This window comes from Halyomorpha halys, unplaced genomic scaffold (assembly GCF_000696795.3).
Source record: "Halyomorpha halys isolate HHAL.00 unplaced genomic scaffold, Hhal_1.1 Scaffold469.1, whole genome shotgun sequence".
Classification (NCBI taxonomy): domain Eukaryota; kingdom Metazoa; phylum Arthropoda; class Insecta; order Hemiptera; family Pentatomidae; genus Halyomorpha; species Halyomorpha halys.
This window is the reverse complement of record NW_027114062.1, coordinates 864,912-880,522: the sequence shown is the minus strand read 5'-3', so window position 1 is coordinate 880,522 and position 15,611 is coordinate 864,912. Positions and strand designations below refer to the sequence as shown.

The following is a 15,611-nucleotide window of genomic DNA, read 5'->3' as shown; positions in this document are numbered from 1 at the left end:
TTAGATTAATTATTTTTTAGCAATCATTTCAATCCATTTTTTATTTATAAAAGTTTTTATTTTAATTTATGAATACCTTCTAACATGTTTGTCAAATTTAGGCTAACTTCTACTACAGAGGAAATCTTCTGGATAATATTGTAAATAGATTAATGAGAAAACTCTAATTAGTAGCTTTAACATGACGGCGCACTGTGGAACGAAATGCCTAAATCCCTGGATGCAGCTTTATCTCCATAAGAACTTCAATGATGGACATACTCTCTATGTACGTTGTACCAATTTGAATCGTGCCTTAAAAGTGCGTTAGTTGGAGTAATGCAATAGCATTTTATTTTTTTACAAAATTCTTATTCTACCTTTAAGTTCTTATCATTTAGTCCTGGATCAAAACATAATATTTATTTAAAGAACACATCCCACTCATTCCAACTATATTTCATCATTCATAACCCCATTGTATCAGTTCTGGTAACAATTTATAATTAATTAAATTGGTACAGTGTGCCAAAGTTTTTCGGAGACCTCTTTACCGTAAATTGAAAAATTACATTTCAAGCTAAAATACAATGATATAAAGACACTTAGCCCTTAAAGGAGCAGAGACCTACAACTTGAGAAACCCAACCTCAACCCGGAGACTGAAGCCCAGGCTGCTGCAGGACATCCAGTTCTATATCCTACATTTATCAATTCTATTATTTTATTTATTTATTTTTTCTCTTCGTCCTTACTTAAAAATAATTCCCCCCTCCCTCATTAGGGGGCAATTCTTTGTTTGATTAGGTCTACGAATGTCGTTATTTTTGTTAACCTTAGTTTTTTCTCTTACTAATGATTATTATTTTTATCTATTTATTTTATCTTTTTTTTTGTCTATTATATAGAGATATTTCTATTATATAGTTATGCATATAACTGGATATACATTATATATAGTTAGGGATTTCTTTTGTACGAGACTATAATGTAATTTAAATAAAAGTCAGATGATAATCGTCTTCTGTCATTGTCGTAATTTCGAATTCCGAATCACATAATTTTTTCTACACTATTTAAAGGTTTTTGTGATAATTAACCGGTTGCTAGATTTTTAACTAAGGAGGAATAATAGATCGTGATTGGGTCACAAAAAATATAATGGCTTGCTAAGAATTAATTACTTAGAGTTAAAACTCTAATCTGGGACAACTTTGCGTTTATTAACAATTTATGTTGTTCTAAAACCCAGGATACTTTTGCGTAGATTAATCTAATTCCAATTAAATTTAAAAGAATAAGAACTGAACTAACTCTCACAAGGTCCCCCATATCATCTAATTCTAGACATCTTCAATTTCATTTTTGGTCAAGCGGTATAATAAAAGAAAACATTTATCTCAGAAGACTCCTTAACCCCCTCATTAACCCTGAATTTCATTCAATGGAATTCTTTGCCACAAAGTAAAGTTTTTATGTTAAATGTTCCATTTCGTAAATATGACGTAGTAAAATGTTACATATTTCACTATTTTTTGGCGCGAAACGCAACTATTGTTGATTTCACTTGAATTTAACCATATTTTTGAATTTCAAAATGGTTAGATTTTTGAACTGTTGCGTTTTTACTTTTTGACCAATGTCCAGAACAATATGTAGACTCGATCGACTGCGAGGTGGGACAATAACTCACGATAAGGTTACGTACTGGAATCCCGATATTTCTGTCATCCGAATTTATCCTTCCCATTTTTCATAAATTTTGGAATATCCGCTATCTGAGCTTATTTTGAGATTAATCAATCAGAGATCAGATTGTTGATGCTATGTTTTAGTGAACCTTATTAACAGAAGTTAAATCCTTTTAACTTTAATTTGTCAATTTCTTCATTTGACACAACTCAATGAAATACATATCATTAACAAACATTGTTTTTTTTTTTTTAGTATCTCAATCATTTTATTAATCATTATTTTAGTATTGTTGATTTGGTCTTAACTTTACCTTTTACCTCTATTTAATCGGTTATTATTTTATGAGAGGAAGATGGTTGGGGGTGCGGTCCGAATATAACATAAATAAGTTAAAATAACTTATTTAATAGTGTCAACGTTTCGGCCTGAATTTCTAGCCTTCATCAAGGCTTAGAACAAGGAACAAGACAACATCCAACTAATAAAAAAAAAAGAAAATATAAACAGAATAACTTAAAATAAATAATCGTATAGAATGAAATTAATAAAAATAAAGTAATGAAAGAAGTGGGAAAAAAATGTATGTATAGGTAATTGAATAAGTAAGTAAAAATAACATAATTAATATAAAATACAAATTTGAAGTTATACAATGCAAGGAACTATGAAATTTTAGTTTATTAATAATTTAAAAATTAGAATTATGGAAAATAAAATTCATAACGTGGGTAAGAAAAATTTAAAAAATATAGGAAAAAAGAGAATAAAACATTAAAATAACATAGAAATCTCTTTTCCCCTTCTCTTTGTCTTTTCTCTTCTTAATTTTCCTTACCCACGTTAGTATTTCTGTTCACCATATATTATTATTGTTATATTTTCTATTCACTTCTTTTGAAAAACTTAACTTTATATTTTGTTTCTTTATTCAAATACTATGGTTACATATTTCATTAGTTATACATATTTTCTCTCAATTTTTTTTTTATTTATTCATTTAATTTTTTTTCTTCCCATAATTCTAATTTTTAAATTATTAATAAACTAAAATATTCATATTCCTTTGCATTATATAACTTCAAATTTTTATTTTATCTCCTTAATTATGTTATTTTTACTTACTTATTCAATTACCAATATAGACATTTTTTTCCCCAGTTTTTTCATTACTTTATTTTTATCAATTTTATTCTGTACAATTATTTACTTTATGTCATTCTGTTTACATTTTAGTTTTTGTATTCTTTGATTGTTATCTTGGTGTTTGTTCTTAGCCCTGATGAAGGCTAGAAATTCTGGCCGAAACGTTGACACTATTAAGTAAGTTATTTCAACTTATTTGTGTTATATTCGGACCGCACTTCCCAACCATCTCCTCATATACCTACATTAACCAACGGCCAAATTTCATCTCATCATTATGATTATTATTTTAATTTATTATAGCTTAGTAATTATTGCTATTTGTAGCTATTACGCTTATTAATCAGAAAAATAAGAAACAATATTTTCTTACGGAACATTCATCTCCTTAAATGGTGCGTAATATAAACAAATCATTGAAACAAAACAATATCAGGTTGAACCCGTCTCGGTTTCTGATGCCTGTTCTCGCGCTATAACCTTGAAGCTATTGTGAAAAATATTTTTGTCTGCCAGAAGTAAACAAAAATGGAATAGAAAAACTTATAATGGATGAAATATTAGAATATTACAATATAGTGATGAACCATAACGTTAACTCTGAAAGTGTGTCATCGACCTTTTGATAGGACATTATTTCATCACCTGAGAGGAATGACTACGGGCATCGTATTACAGCCTGTATTCCTCTTTATCAGTTTAATGAGGATTAAGGAATCAATTAGATTGTAGTATATCGAGTATTTGTACACAGTCTTAGAACAAGTAGGTTACATCAACTCATAAATAACTACTCCTGTATTTAGATGTTCCTGACTATTCTTAATACAAGTATCTCCATAAAACAGGTAGGAAGATTCCTTAATATTGTCAGCCTTTTAAATTTATAATTTTTATAATTATTTTACTTGAACCTGCCATTAATTGAATGATTTAACTTGCTTATGATTTAACAGAGAGAATCGTATTAATTTATCAGGAAATAAAATAATTACCCACGTATTTGATTGATTTAATTACAGTTAAACCCTGAAATATATCATATTTTTTATTTTGATGAAATTGTATTTTTACGCAATTGAAACAGTTAAATATAATTAAATCGAGCAATAGTTAAAAAACGCCTGAAATTGGAAAACGGTGTGAACTAAATTTCATTTTTAACATCCAAAAATGCGCAATCATCAGTTTTCAAATTAATTAAAAGCTAATTAAATATAATTTATAATTTTCAAACCGATTTTACAATTAGACATCAATTTACAAATATCTACATAATTGAAAGGCCAACAATTTAAGTATTAATTATTCTTTTCTTTTTTGTTAATAGCTGAAATTATGTGGTGATAATATGTCTACAAAGATAAAACAAAGTTTCATATTCAAAATCCTTAATATAAGTTCCAAATGTTTGTTATTTTTCAATTGTTTTAAATTTTTTTAACTTATTTGTCTGAACTGTCTGTAATTAACAATTAAAATCCTATTTAAAGTAATTGTGGTTTTAAATTTTAATATTATTCAAGTATTCGTTATTTTTTATATTTTACTTTCCTATTAACATTTATTTTTTATTATGTCCTTCATTCTTCTTTACATTACTTTGTTTCAGGGAAAAAAACAATAACCAGTATGCCCATATTCTCATTTTATTTAAAGTACAATTAGTGTCAATATTAAAAAAAAAAACAATAAATAGCAAATATCAATATAATAAAATGCTAGAGTACATATTTGCCTGTATGTAATCTTTGAATAACATTATATCATTGGAAGCAAGTTTACTACAAAAACTGTATTGAGTTAACTTTAGATATCGTTTGTTAACTTCATTCATCATGCACACTACATGCAAATATAGTTGTATGATGAATATATTTGTATGTTGAAATTCATTAAAAGCTATTTTAATATAATTTACTATTACAAAGTTAAAAATCTCAACAAGCTGGAGTTAACAAGCTCTATTTCTCTTCCACAACTTATACATAAAATATTGTTCACTATGAATCGGAAAAGAGGAACGATACAGAAACTGCAAGGAATGGTATTATATTTCTACTAATTTAAACTCTTTAATATTTTAAGCAAACAGAAGAGGATAGAAGGGGAATGAGACGTTTAGTGTGAATCGATCTTAATTTGAAAATCATATTTAATGTCATCTATTTTTTCTTATCAAAAGTGGACTAAATCTTTAAACTCTTTATCAGATAGAATCCTTATTCCGTCCTCAAATCTCTGTTACATTAGTTGAGACTAGTAATAAGGATTCCCTTTTGAAATTACCATAAAAGAGACTTAATAAATATGTGTACTATCATCATGAAAAAATTATTTGAGATATAGCAAGTTAGTAATGATAACTTTTGACTAAGCCAAAGAAAGCTAGTGATGATGTTTTTCTGTTGGCATTTAAACAATTCTTACGTTGACGCTATACGAGTTTAATGAGTCATCATTGCGAAACCTCCGGTTATGACGAGAAAGTTCTTTGATGATCTGTTTGATTTTGTTCATCTCACGTTTGGTAATGTGTGGAGAAGTACAAACTGTTTATTCAGTCGTTTATTCTTTATCTTCATCCTTGACACGAAAGGCTCTATAGTCGGCGTTATCAGAAACGGACTCATTTCGGAGACTCTGAAAAGCAGTTTGCCGCTAGCGTTTTATAGGACACCTAGAAATGCCTTGCTGAGTGGTAACTACAACGTGCGACAGAGCATAAATCATTTCACATCGGACAAACCATAAAATACTCCATTCGTTTTGCGATCCTGCTGGTGTTTGATTTGCTCGCGACAGAACCCCGATGATCCAATTGGGACTGACCAACTGTTCCGATAACCGTGGAGATACTCCGGTTCTAGGCTCCTCCATATTTATAGAACTTGATAATGAACCCATTGCGTAAGACTGCGCACAAGATATCCTTCCTACTGGAACAGGTCCGACCGGTAAGAATGTTAACTGGAAAGTGGAAACAGGTGTGGCCCTGTAAACACAGGAACCGCGATTGGAATAGTAGTGTCTGTCGACTGTAACTGTCGTACTGACGCATGCACTTGATTATGAAGTCTACAGTCTTTCTGCTATAGCATGATGCACTGAGGATCAAAAGGGTTCAGGAGGTCTCGTTACCTGCAAAAGGACTCGTCTCTGGAGTATTGTCTCACAATACTGAAACTTTTTTTTTTATTTCGTTTTAATTTAAAATTTTAGATTTTTTAAATTTTTCCACAAAATTCAGACGAAAATAAATCTGAACTAGAAAAAAATCTTTTATTAATTCTCGAATTCTCGAATATAAAGCATTTTGGTATATTTTGGATTAATGCCTGTTAAAATGTTTTTTAGAATAAAACCTCTGAATTCCTCAGCAAATAGACTAAAACACAAAGTTTGGTCCGACTGAGACTCAGAGCAATAAACTAACTTTACAATATCTAGATCATTGAACCGCCATATTGATTTAATATGATTAGATTCTATTTTTTGAGAAAAACAATAATAACTTACTACTTATTAAAAAAGGCAATGTCATAAAGCCATATGAATGCCTTAGTATTGGAAAATGATGAAGGAAACTGGAATTGGCGTGTCCTCTCCCAAGTTTTTTGTTGGTTTACTAACTGGAAGTTAGAGAAAAGTGCCCTTAGTACAGGTAAATATATAATAATTTTGCACACCACCCGGTTGGTTATCTCTTTAAAAAAACAATGAGTATTAATTTTTAACAGTAACGTAAAAAGGTTTACTACCTTCAATCACTAATTATATCCCTTATGTACTTCCTCTTTAGTAAAAAATAAATTTATGTGTAATCCGTTGACACTACACTAATATAGTGAGTATTAATCTCATATTATATATAAGAAGATGGTCAGGGTTGCGGTCAAAAGAGAAACGAAAATAGTTGTAAACTATTCTTATATATCAATTTTTACGGTCAACTATATATACATATATATGATATCATATTATTATTATCATGCACATAAAAAAAAAAATAATATTTTGTAGTAAACATGATTATCAGTACTACATGCAGAAATATATAATATATTATATATATTATCCGTTCTTCTACAAACTTCAAATGTTTTAAAATATGTAGATAATAAAAACCATCTGTGTGCGTCTGTCATCGTTATTGCTGGCACTATATAATCCCTACCTCCAGTCCATTTCTATCTTATATTATTGGAGAATTCATGATTAAAACTTTAATAATTCTAACAATGATTTAAAAAATTGATGAGCAATAATAGTGATTAAAACAGTCTGTAGGTAGGAACTCCTTGAAAACTTTGAAGATAAAGCAGTAGCATTTATTTTTCTTTTATTTATTTGTATCGGTAAAGAAAAATTGATAGGTAGTGAAAAGCATATGACCTCCTGAATCATCTTTATTTATCTAAATCCATAAGAAATTTTTCATTCAATGTTACATACCTCGATGTCTATTGGGTTCCTGGCTGCTCAGATTTGTTTTTAAAGAAACCCATAAAAGGTAGGTTGGGACAAGCTTTGTAGATGTTGCGCAAGAGATGAACTAATCCCAGACAGTCCCAGGTGTTGGTAGTGATCCCCGGGTACCTGGCTGTGTAGGATTGCAGCGAACCCCCATCTGCAGCTCCGACAGATTTGGGTCAAGCGAATATCGGATAAAGAGTGTATTAGGAAAGAGCGGTGCTATAGGTCCTTGTTATTTATAATGACCAGATCCCAACAGATACACTTCTTTCCCTTTCGATATCTTTTGGAAGTAAAGTATCGGAATCAGTGTCGTGTATAGGAATAAATTTGAATCGGCAATCGTGAAACAGAGGAGTCAAGACCTTACCTATTTATTGCGTATCCTTGAGTTTCAACGATGTGGGCGAAATTTAATCCCACCCATATTAATAACAAAAATAAAATCCCAACTGAAGATACTTGGTCTAGAAGTATGATCTATAAAATATATTTTTATGCAGAATAATAATTTTAGTAAATATTTAAGTATTAAAATTTAACGAGAAATTATGAAAACCCAAATTTGAATAATCTTTTTACCGCTAATATTTTCATCTAAATTTTTATGGTTTCCCTTTTTTTTTATCTAATCCATTTTTCTTATTTAAATTTTACCGGCCTTGTTTGTTTATTCCCTAAATGAAAATTTTTAATTGGGAAGAATATTTGAAACGGTGATTAGGAAAGGAATAAATTTGCGTCATTAACTATTTTCCGGAAAAATACAAAAAATATATTTTAAAAAAATATACAAAAAAATATATTTAGTTTAATAGAATATTAATTTTATAAGAGAAGATTGCATAGAAGAAAATAATAATTAGATGACTATTTTATGTAATAAATAAAAAGCCATTCGGGTTACTAATACCTAAAACTGCAATTTAGACTTAAATTGTGGTTTTAAATAATTTAACAAACAAATCTTATGAATGTTTCCGCCGGTTCATGCACATATTGAAAGAGAGAGTCCGGGAATTGAAAAGTTAGTAGTGTCTAGTTTTATACTCCAGCTTGGTTCATCCAGAAAGGCTAAAGACATCGATGTACAAGGTCGATGACCTTAGTTTTAGACATCTCAAAAATTCACAATTTGTAAAAAAAAGATAAAACTTATTTCACCCATATATGAGGTTAGTAAGTATATAGGGGAGTTTGGTATTTTACAATCTATTCACACTTTCTTAAATACTTCAATTATCTTACATTATTAGTTCAGATATTGCTTTCTTATCAAGAAGAACATAAAAACATTGGTTAATGTTACATTATTCTTCGTAACTTTTTTTTTAAACTCCTAAATTTTTTAAAGTAAATACTCTCACAACAAAATAGACTAAACTAAACGTTTTTGTCAAATTCTTTTAATATTATATTACATTGGTAACACATGGATTTTGGATTTTAATTGTAATTAACTCTAAGATTACGTCTTTTCCTTTGGCTAATTGGATTATGTACTTTACATAAAAATGAACTCATAAAAAAAAGAGCATCGTGTACTCTTATTGTAAATAAATACATTATTATAAACATGACTATATTCGTCCAGTTAGGCTAAAGGATCGGAGTGGAAGGTCGCTGACCCACGTTTTGAGTATCTTAAAAACAAAAGTTATATCAAACAATTTTCACCTACATAGATTCTATCAACTATTAGCTTTCCCTGTACTCCATGTTCGGGTTAATTTACTATCTTTCATCCTCATTATGTGAGATAGCTTATATTTTATAAACGAAATATCCATCTCATTATAAATCTTATTTGGGATGTATCTTATTTATTCATTCCAATTCATTATTAATTGAAACATTTCAGAAATCGATGTAAGAGGCCTGGAAAGATTCTATTTAAAAAAAAAAATATTATACTTAATATCCAAGACTCGTAATGCGGAAACCGAGAAAATATATAGAAACGTTAAAAAAAAAAACCTCATACCTCGAAGTAGCATTAATATATTTAACTTAATGATCCAAGAGATTCCTAAAAAAGGCAATTCATCTTTTGTTACCGAGCACGTGTTGCAAATATAAAGCCGATATTCCTAACTGTATCTGTAATGCAGTGGAAAATAATTGAAAAGACGTCCTTGAGCATAACAGACGCCATAGGCAAGGTCTACAAACCGAGCGCTGGGTTTATGGCCGGTGACGTGGAGAGCTGGATTAGTTGTTAGCAGATAAAATTATGTTGGAAAGCTTTATGGATGAAAGAAAGAGACTGGAAAAAGGACTTTCCGACGCACAGGTAATGCAGTGAGAGAGGGGAGAGGTTATCAGTACGTTATGTAACGCTGTGAGGATTGCAAGGTTATCTCAGCGTCCTGTCCAATGGTCACTGTTCTTTTCTTGGTTACGCTATGCTTTGGCGGGAAACTGAAGCTTTGGCCGTTATTGTGATTCTTGAAAATTGAATCGTATCTTAGAATTTTCGTCTTTATTATCAATATGTTGCACTCTCTTCTGTTTTGTCCATGAATTTATAAATTCAAATTAACAAAAGCTTGTATTAATTGGACAACTAATAAGCAACAATGTCTTGAAATTATTACAAGAGGAAAATATTTTTTTCAGGCTGAAAACGCATTTCCTGAAATAAGAGTAGTAATATAGACGTATTATATACCGTCGAAAACCATATATTACATATATAACCATATATTGAAAAAAATAATAACTATAAACGCATAAATAAGATATCTTGAAATATGCGTTAAACTGGTGGGCGCATGCGCAGTGGGTTTTTCCGTTTCGCCAGTGTAAGATGTTTTCATGTAACCATAGTTATTGAATAGTTAGTTTTTTTTTTAATTTTAACTAACCTATAAGAAGTATTGTGAGCAAGATTAGTGTAAAGCAAACCTTAATGAAAAATTTAATTTTTATATCCTAATGATATATAAAGTAAAACTCAATAACTAAACTAACCAAATTTATTACAATAATAAAATCTACCGATCTGCATTTATTTTACTTTACGGAGCTTTACCACTGTTAAAGAGAGACCTGACCCCTTCAAATTAAAACGTAAACTCAGTTGGTTAGCATTGCTCTCCAGAGAACCCAGAAGAACCTCAAATCGGAGGTTCATGGACACACCATCTGTATATCGCAATCGGGATCCTACCCACTCCTCTGGTCCTCTCGTCCAGACTATTCCGAAGAATCTGATCTTTAACCAACACCAGCCCACTGGAGCCGTCCAATCTTAATATTTCTTTCTTTATCTGTGTTCTTGTATAGTTTCACTAAGTCTGAGTCTATTCGAGTCCTACATAAGCCAATAGTAATGACTAATTTTTGTTGTTGTTAATATGCTGTTTAAACGAAAGATTCTCTTGGGTGTTTGATATTCTAAGCCATATGTTGCCACGTTCTAATCAGTGTCTTATAGATGAATTAATTTATTGATATTAAAAACAATCTACTTTTTGAATGCTTATGAATACCAAAGTTCTTGACTAAGTTGTGAGTATCCATGGAGAAAACAAAGGTTTGATGATGTTCATATTAAAGCTATGCGTGTAATACTAATTATATAATTTATTTATTTTTATTCCAGTTCTCCACTTTATAAGTAAGTCGTCCAATAATACTACTAATGAGTTCGTTGATGTCTGTACATCATAAATGCTAATAAAAAATGGAAAATGAAAGTAATTTTTCTACTTGAAATTATATTGCTAGAACTGTTGGCAATTACGATCTAGTCTAGTCTCCTTTCTAAGTTACAATTCTGTGAAGATGATGAAAGTGTTATAACAATTTTGGGAACGTCAGAGAGTTTTTCACATGGTCGCAATCTTTGAGCCTTACGCCATATATCTCTGACTCCTTGCCAGTCAGTATCTTAGCCCTAATTACCCGTAATCCAATAACGTCCTTATTCTTACGTCAGCTCATCAGTATTGTTGTGGTATCGAATCCGGGAACTAATTAGCGCATAATTTCTTTTATGTTCTTAATTAAGCTAATTTTTTTTTTAATTTACAATATTTTAGGGAATGAATCGAATTTGTTGGAGTCAGATTGTATTTCCACATATTTTTTATTTATGTACTTTATTAGAAAATTCATTATTTATTATACTATACTTCAAACTTGTATATTTGTTTTTTAACGTTTATTTACCTTTGTATCGAATACATATTGGAAGGGGAAATATTGCAGTCGTGAAAAAATTTGAATCTTAGACGTTTTGAGATACCCGAGTCCAAATAACCATTTAACAAACGGTACATGTATGTGTGTATTAGTTCTTGAGTACGGGCCTTATTTTATTATTTTTTCTTTATTCCTATTTCTGAATTTATTGGTTTTAGCTTAAATATATACATATATATATATATTTCGATTGTACATGTTTCCTTCTTCTGTAGTTTACTACATTTTAAGGAGTTTTTGAGTTGTAATGGGCGTTCTTTGAATTTTATAATATACTAGGATACACATTGGTTTTGAAATGTAAACTAACCTAAACACTTATTTCCTAAATACGTGTCATGGCACGTCGTTTCTGAATTTTATCTGTTTTGTTGCCAACGCACCGGAGGGGGCGCTGGAGTAAGAGTCCTGAACAGTGGGTTTATTTGTTGCTGTAGAAAGTCGAAAAACTTCATGTGCCTTCGTTGAATGAACTCTGGCGTATTTGGTAGTTCGAAGAGCTCCTGTAGTAGGTTTTCTTCATCTTCTTCAGCGATATTTGCCGCAATGTCCCTAAGGGTTGCGTATTGTATGGCAATCGAGGCTTACTCAATAAGTAATTTTTGTCCTACTGGGGATGTTGGCTGCTACTTTTTCAAAATAAAGGCTTATAATAGAATATACGTTTGGGCATACGAAGCAACCATAGAGGATGGAATTTAATGAAATTGATATCTAACTATCTTGATACCTATGCGTACAGTCGCTAAAAATTTCATCAGCAACGGATTAACTTAAATATATTAGCAGTTTAATTATTTTTGTCATTATCTAAAATAATAACATAGCACGATTTATAAATTGATTTCAAACCTATATATTTCTGGATTATCTCTATCGGCCTCTCTAACGCCGACATCATAAATAGACTTAAAATAAAAACATAAAAATCAGATGAAATAAACAGGTTTATGTAAAAAATCATAAGTTAATATTGAATACAAAACAGGACTTGTAAAATACAGGGAGGTAACCACACAGCACACTGGACATGAGATAAGGTCCAAAGAGGTAGCAAGAAATATAGAGTAATGGCTGAGCTAAGGAGAAGTGAAGATGCACAAATGATTGACATGATTTCCCATATGATATCATGCGGTGAATATTATTGTATAAATTAAAATAAATAAGGATGAAGATTGGTGTTATGATAGTTTTATTATTGTTGTATATTTTAAAGTGCATGAATATGGGACAGTGGTCCCGAAACGTTGTACAATGCTATGAATAATAAATAAATATTTCATTCAAAATGGAAGTCATTAACCTCAAAAAATTTTAAATGAACTATATATTTCTCTTGTAACTAACCAACTGAATTTGAATATAATATTTGGGATTATTTTAAATGAAATTACGATTTTAAACTCTAAATTATAGGACAAAATCTACTGATTTTAAATTTTAAAACGGCATTTTTTAAAATTCATTCTTTATTTTTGAATTAAAAATACGCTAAAATTAAATTATGAAAAAATGAAATTTAACCAACATGACTGTAAAAGGACTAATCACTTTTATTCGGAGTTCTTTATTCCCTTTATTGGTAAATATAGGTGCATAATACACAAAATAGTGGATAGTTGCATTCACCGTTGGCTTAAGGATAATTCTCCGCGAGTTAAGTAGTGGTGAAGTACCGTAGCGTACCTCGCACCAACCACAATCATTGAGTGTTTGATTACTAACGGTTGCTTGAGGAGTGTAGGCTTGCAGTTTGGATGGAGATGGTTAAAAAAATACCCGATTCCTAAACCTACACAAAAACCATACTTTATTAAAAGTGACTGTTACATTATTTTATATTATTATATTATAATTTTATTTCTCCAATGAGATTGTTTCTTTCGAAAACACCATTTTTTCACATACGAAAATGATTTTTCTAACGAATTTTGGAGAGTTTGATTTTGTAAAATCTATAAATAAAAATAACACTTTTAGTTATAAAATTTACTAAACGCCAAATAACCAGTATTTTTATCAACATAATTTTAGGTAGTAACTTCTGAAATCGACTCCCAAAAAATTTTTAAATCCTCCATAATTGATAACTGCGAATAAGATGGTACTGTTTGATAAAATCTTTGCACGGAGAGTAAGCAGCAAAAGTTGTTGTTAGCTTTGTTACCTATGCTATACTTGTATGTTAAGTCCCTTTTTTAAATTAATGTTCTGATCCGTACTTCAATGTTAAATGCTTATGACGAAATCGACCATGATACAGAGAACTCTCTTACCGGCAAAGGAAGTATCGTTTTCCCGAAAGAAAGAGTTGAAGGGTCATGTTTCGCTTTCTGGAGAGCTGAAATGAACCGTAAAATTACTCGTGAGTTCAAATTATACTCAGCATATGAGTGTTTTCCCCAAAACTGGAAGTTTTATACGTGTAAATTTCATTAAATAAATTGTTGCTCATAAATATTTTTACTGTAACCATTTCCTGACATGTTCATGAACACCAGTGACCAAATATATTCGTTAAGTAAACAGTAAATTAATAGCACAAAGGAATGAGGGATACCTTTATATTATGAAGATTGAAGTGTATTTTAGTACAATAAATGCAATACAATACAAATACTTTTCTCTCAAATTTAAGAAAATTGTATTAATATTGAAAAAATCCCAAAAATGTAAGATAAATACGTTCCCATATTTTATAATAGTCATAATATGCTATATTTATTCTAATCCTTCTCTCCGGGTTTGCGAGTGTGGTTGTTGTTGAAATTCTCATGCCTATGCCACGTATCAAATTTCTTTTGTTGTCTGTTAAAATAATAATGACAAGGGAATGTGAATATTGATATCAAACGTGATGATAAGTCCGTTATCTTTGGCTTGAAGAAAAAAATAAACATATTATTAATATATCATCCACCAGAAACAGATGTAATTATAAAATATTCGATAAATCCTCAAAGTTAGGTTTGTTTGGTGACAAAGGAATGAGGAGCATGAACGAGTTATAGGTTACAAGTTACTTTCCGTACAACGGCTCTAAAGTTACTTATGGTTAATCAAAACACAAAATCAATAGGAAAACCTTTAGAAGATATTTGGCAGTGCTGCCAGTCTGCAAAGTAGATATGAAAATACGAGGTTAACAGTATGAGGAGAAATTTAAACTTTTACAAAGGAATGAGAATCGTATTCTGGGACCTGACAAATACCATCATACAAAATATAGCCTAAACGTTTCAATTTTTCGATGTACAGGCTATTGAAAGTAAAAAAAAAACACTACAGCAACAAATAAAATTACTGATAATTGGATTGTACATGGTAATTAAAAATAATGACGTTTAGAAACATTGATGTTTAATGAAGTTGAAGAATGAACTACTAGCCAATGAAATAAATTTGGTAACAAACATTGATCCTACAAAAACATATTGATGAACTACATCACCAAAAAGGTTATTTTTGGAAAATCGCCCATACATCACTTTGCGTTTTAATAGATACAGTTAAAATATTATTAACTTATGATTTCATGTGCCTCAATAAATTTCTCCTTTTCGATTTTAATTATTCGACTGTAATTGGTTTATTTCATTAACCTATTTTCACTTGCTATTAATAATATGTTTATAAAGCATAACAGGGAATGTGACTTAACATATGATTTTTCTCCTTAAATAAAAATGAAATATTCTGAACATATTTTATTTTTCAATTTTTAGGACTCCGTCTTACGTTTTATGGTCATCCTCAAACCAATATTCGTGAAACTCATATATTTATATGTGCATAGCCTTCTGAGTTACGATTCAGTGTTATGACGTTTCATCTTCAGAGATTTTACTGCTTTTTATTGCACTGTTTCCCTTTTGTCATATATGAAATATTATTACATTTGTTATTTTATATTGCCAGGATAGAACACTATGCCAAGGTCTTAATTTTATAAAGTTCTTATATGTTTGGTAATAAAAAACAGCATCCACTGACAAAAGGGAACAATTAAATTAAACAATTAAAAGAAAAGAGGGAGTATAAAACTGGAATAGCTAGATTCTCGAAACGTCAATTATTAGAAAAAAGTTGTACAAAATAATAGAATA

The 15,611-nt window shown here is 30.0% G+C and overlaps 1 protein-coding gene across 5 annotated transcripts in view; it reads left to right on the top strand.

Moving 5' to 3' along the window:
- The window catches only part of blot (bloated tubules), a 268,462-nt gene that overhangs the window by 44,349 nt on the left and 208,502 nt on the right, over positions 1-15,611 (top strand). The window contains exon 1 of one of the 5 annotated variants that reach the window (XM_067051339.1): positions 3,609-3,665. The exons of the other annotated variants lie outside the window; for them this stretch is intronic. Coding sequence (XP_066907440.1) covers positions 3,624-3,665 — 42 coding nt within the window. The 5' untranslated portion in view covers positions 3,609-3,623. Of the gene's footprint in view, positions 1-3,608; positions 3,666-15,611 lie in introns of those variants that run through there. 5 annotated transcript variants of the gene reach the window in all.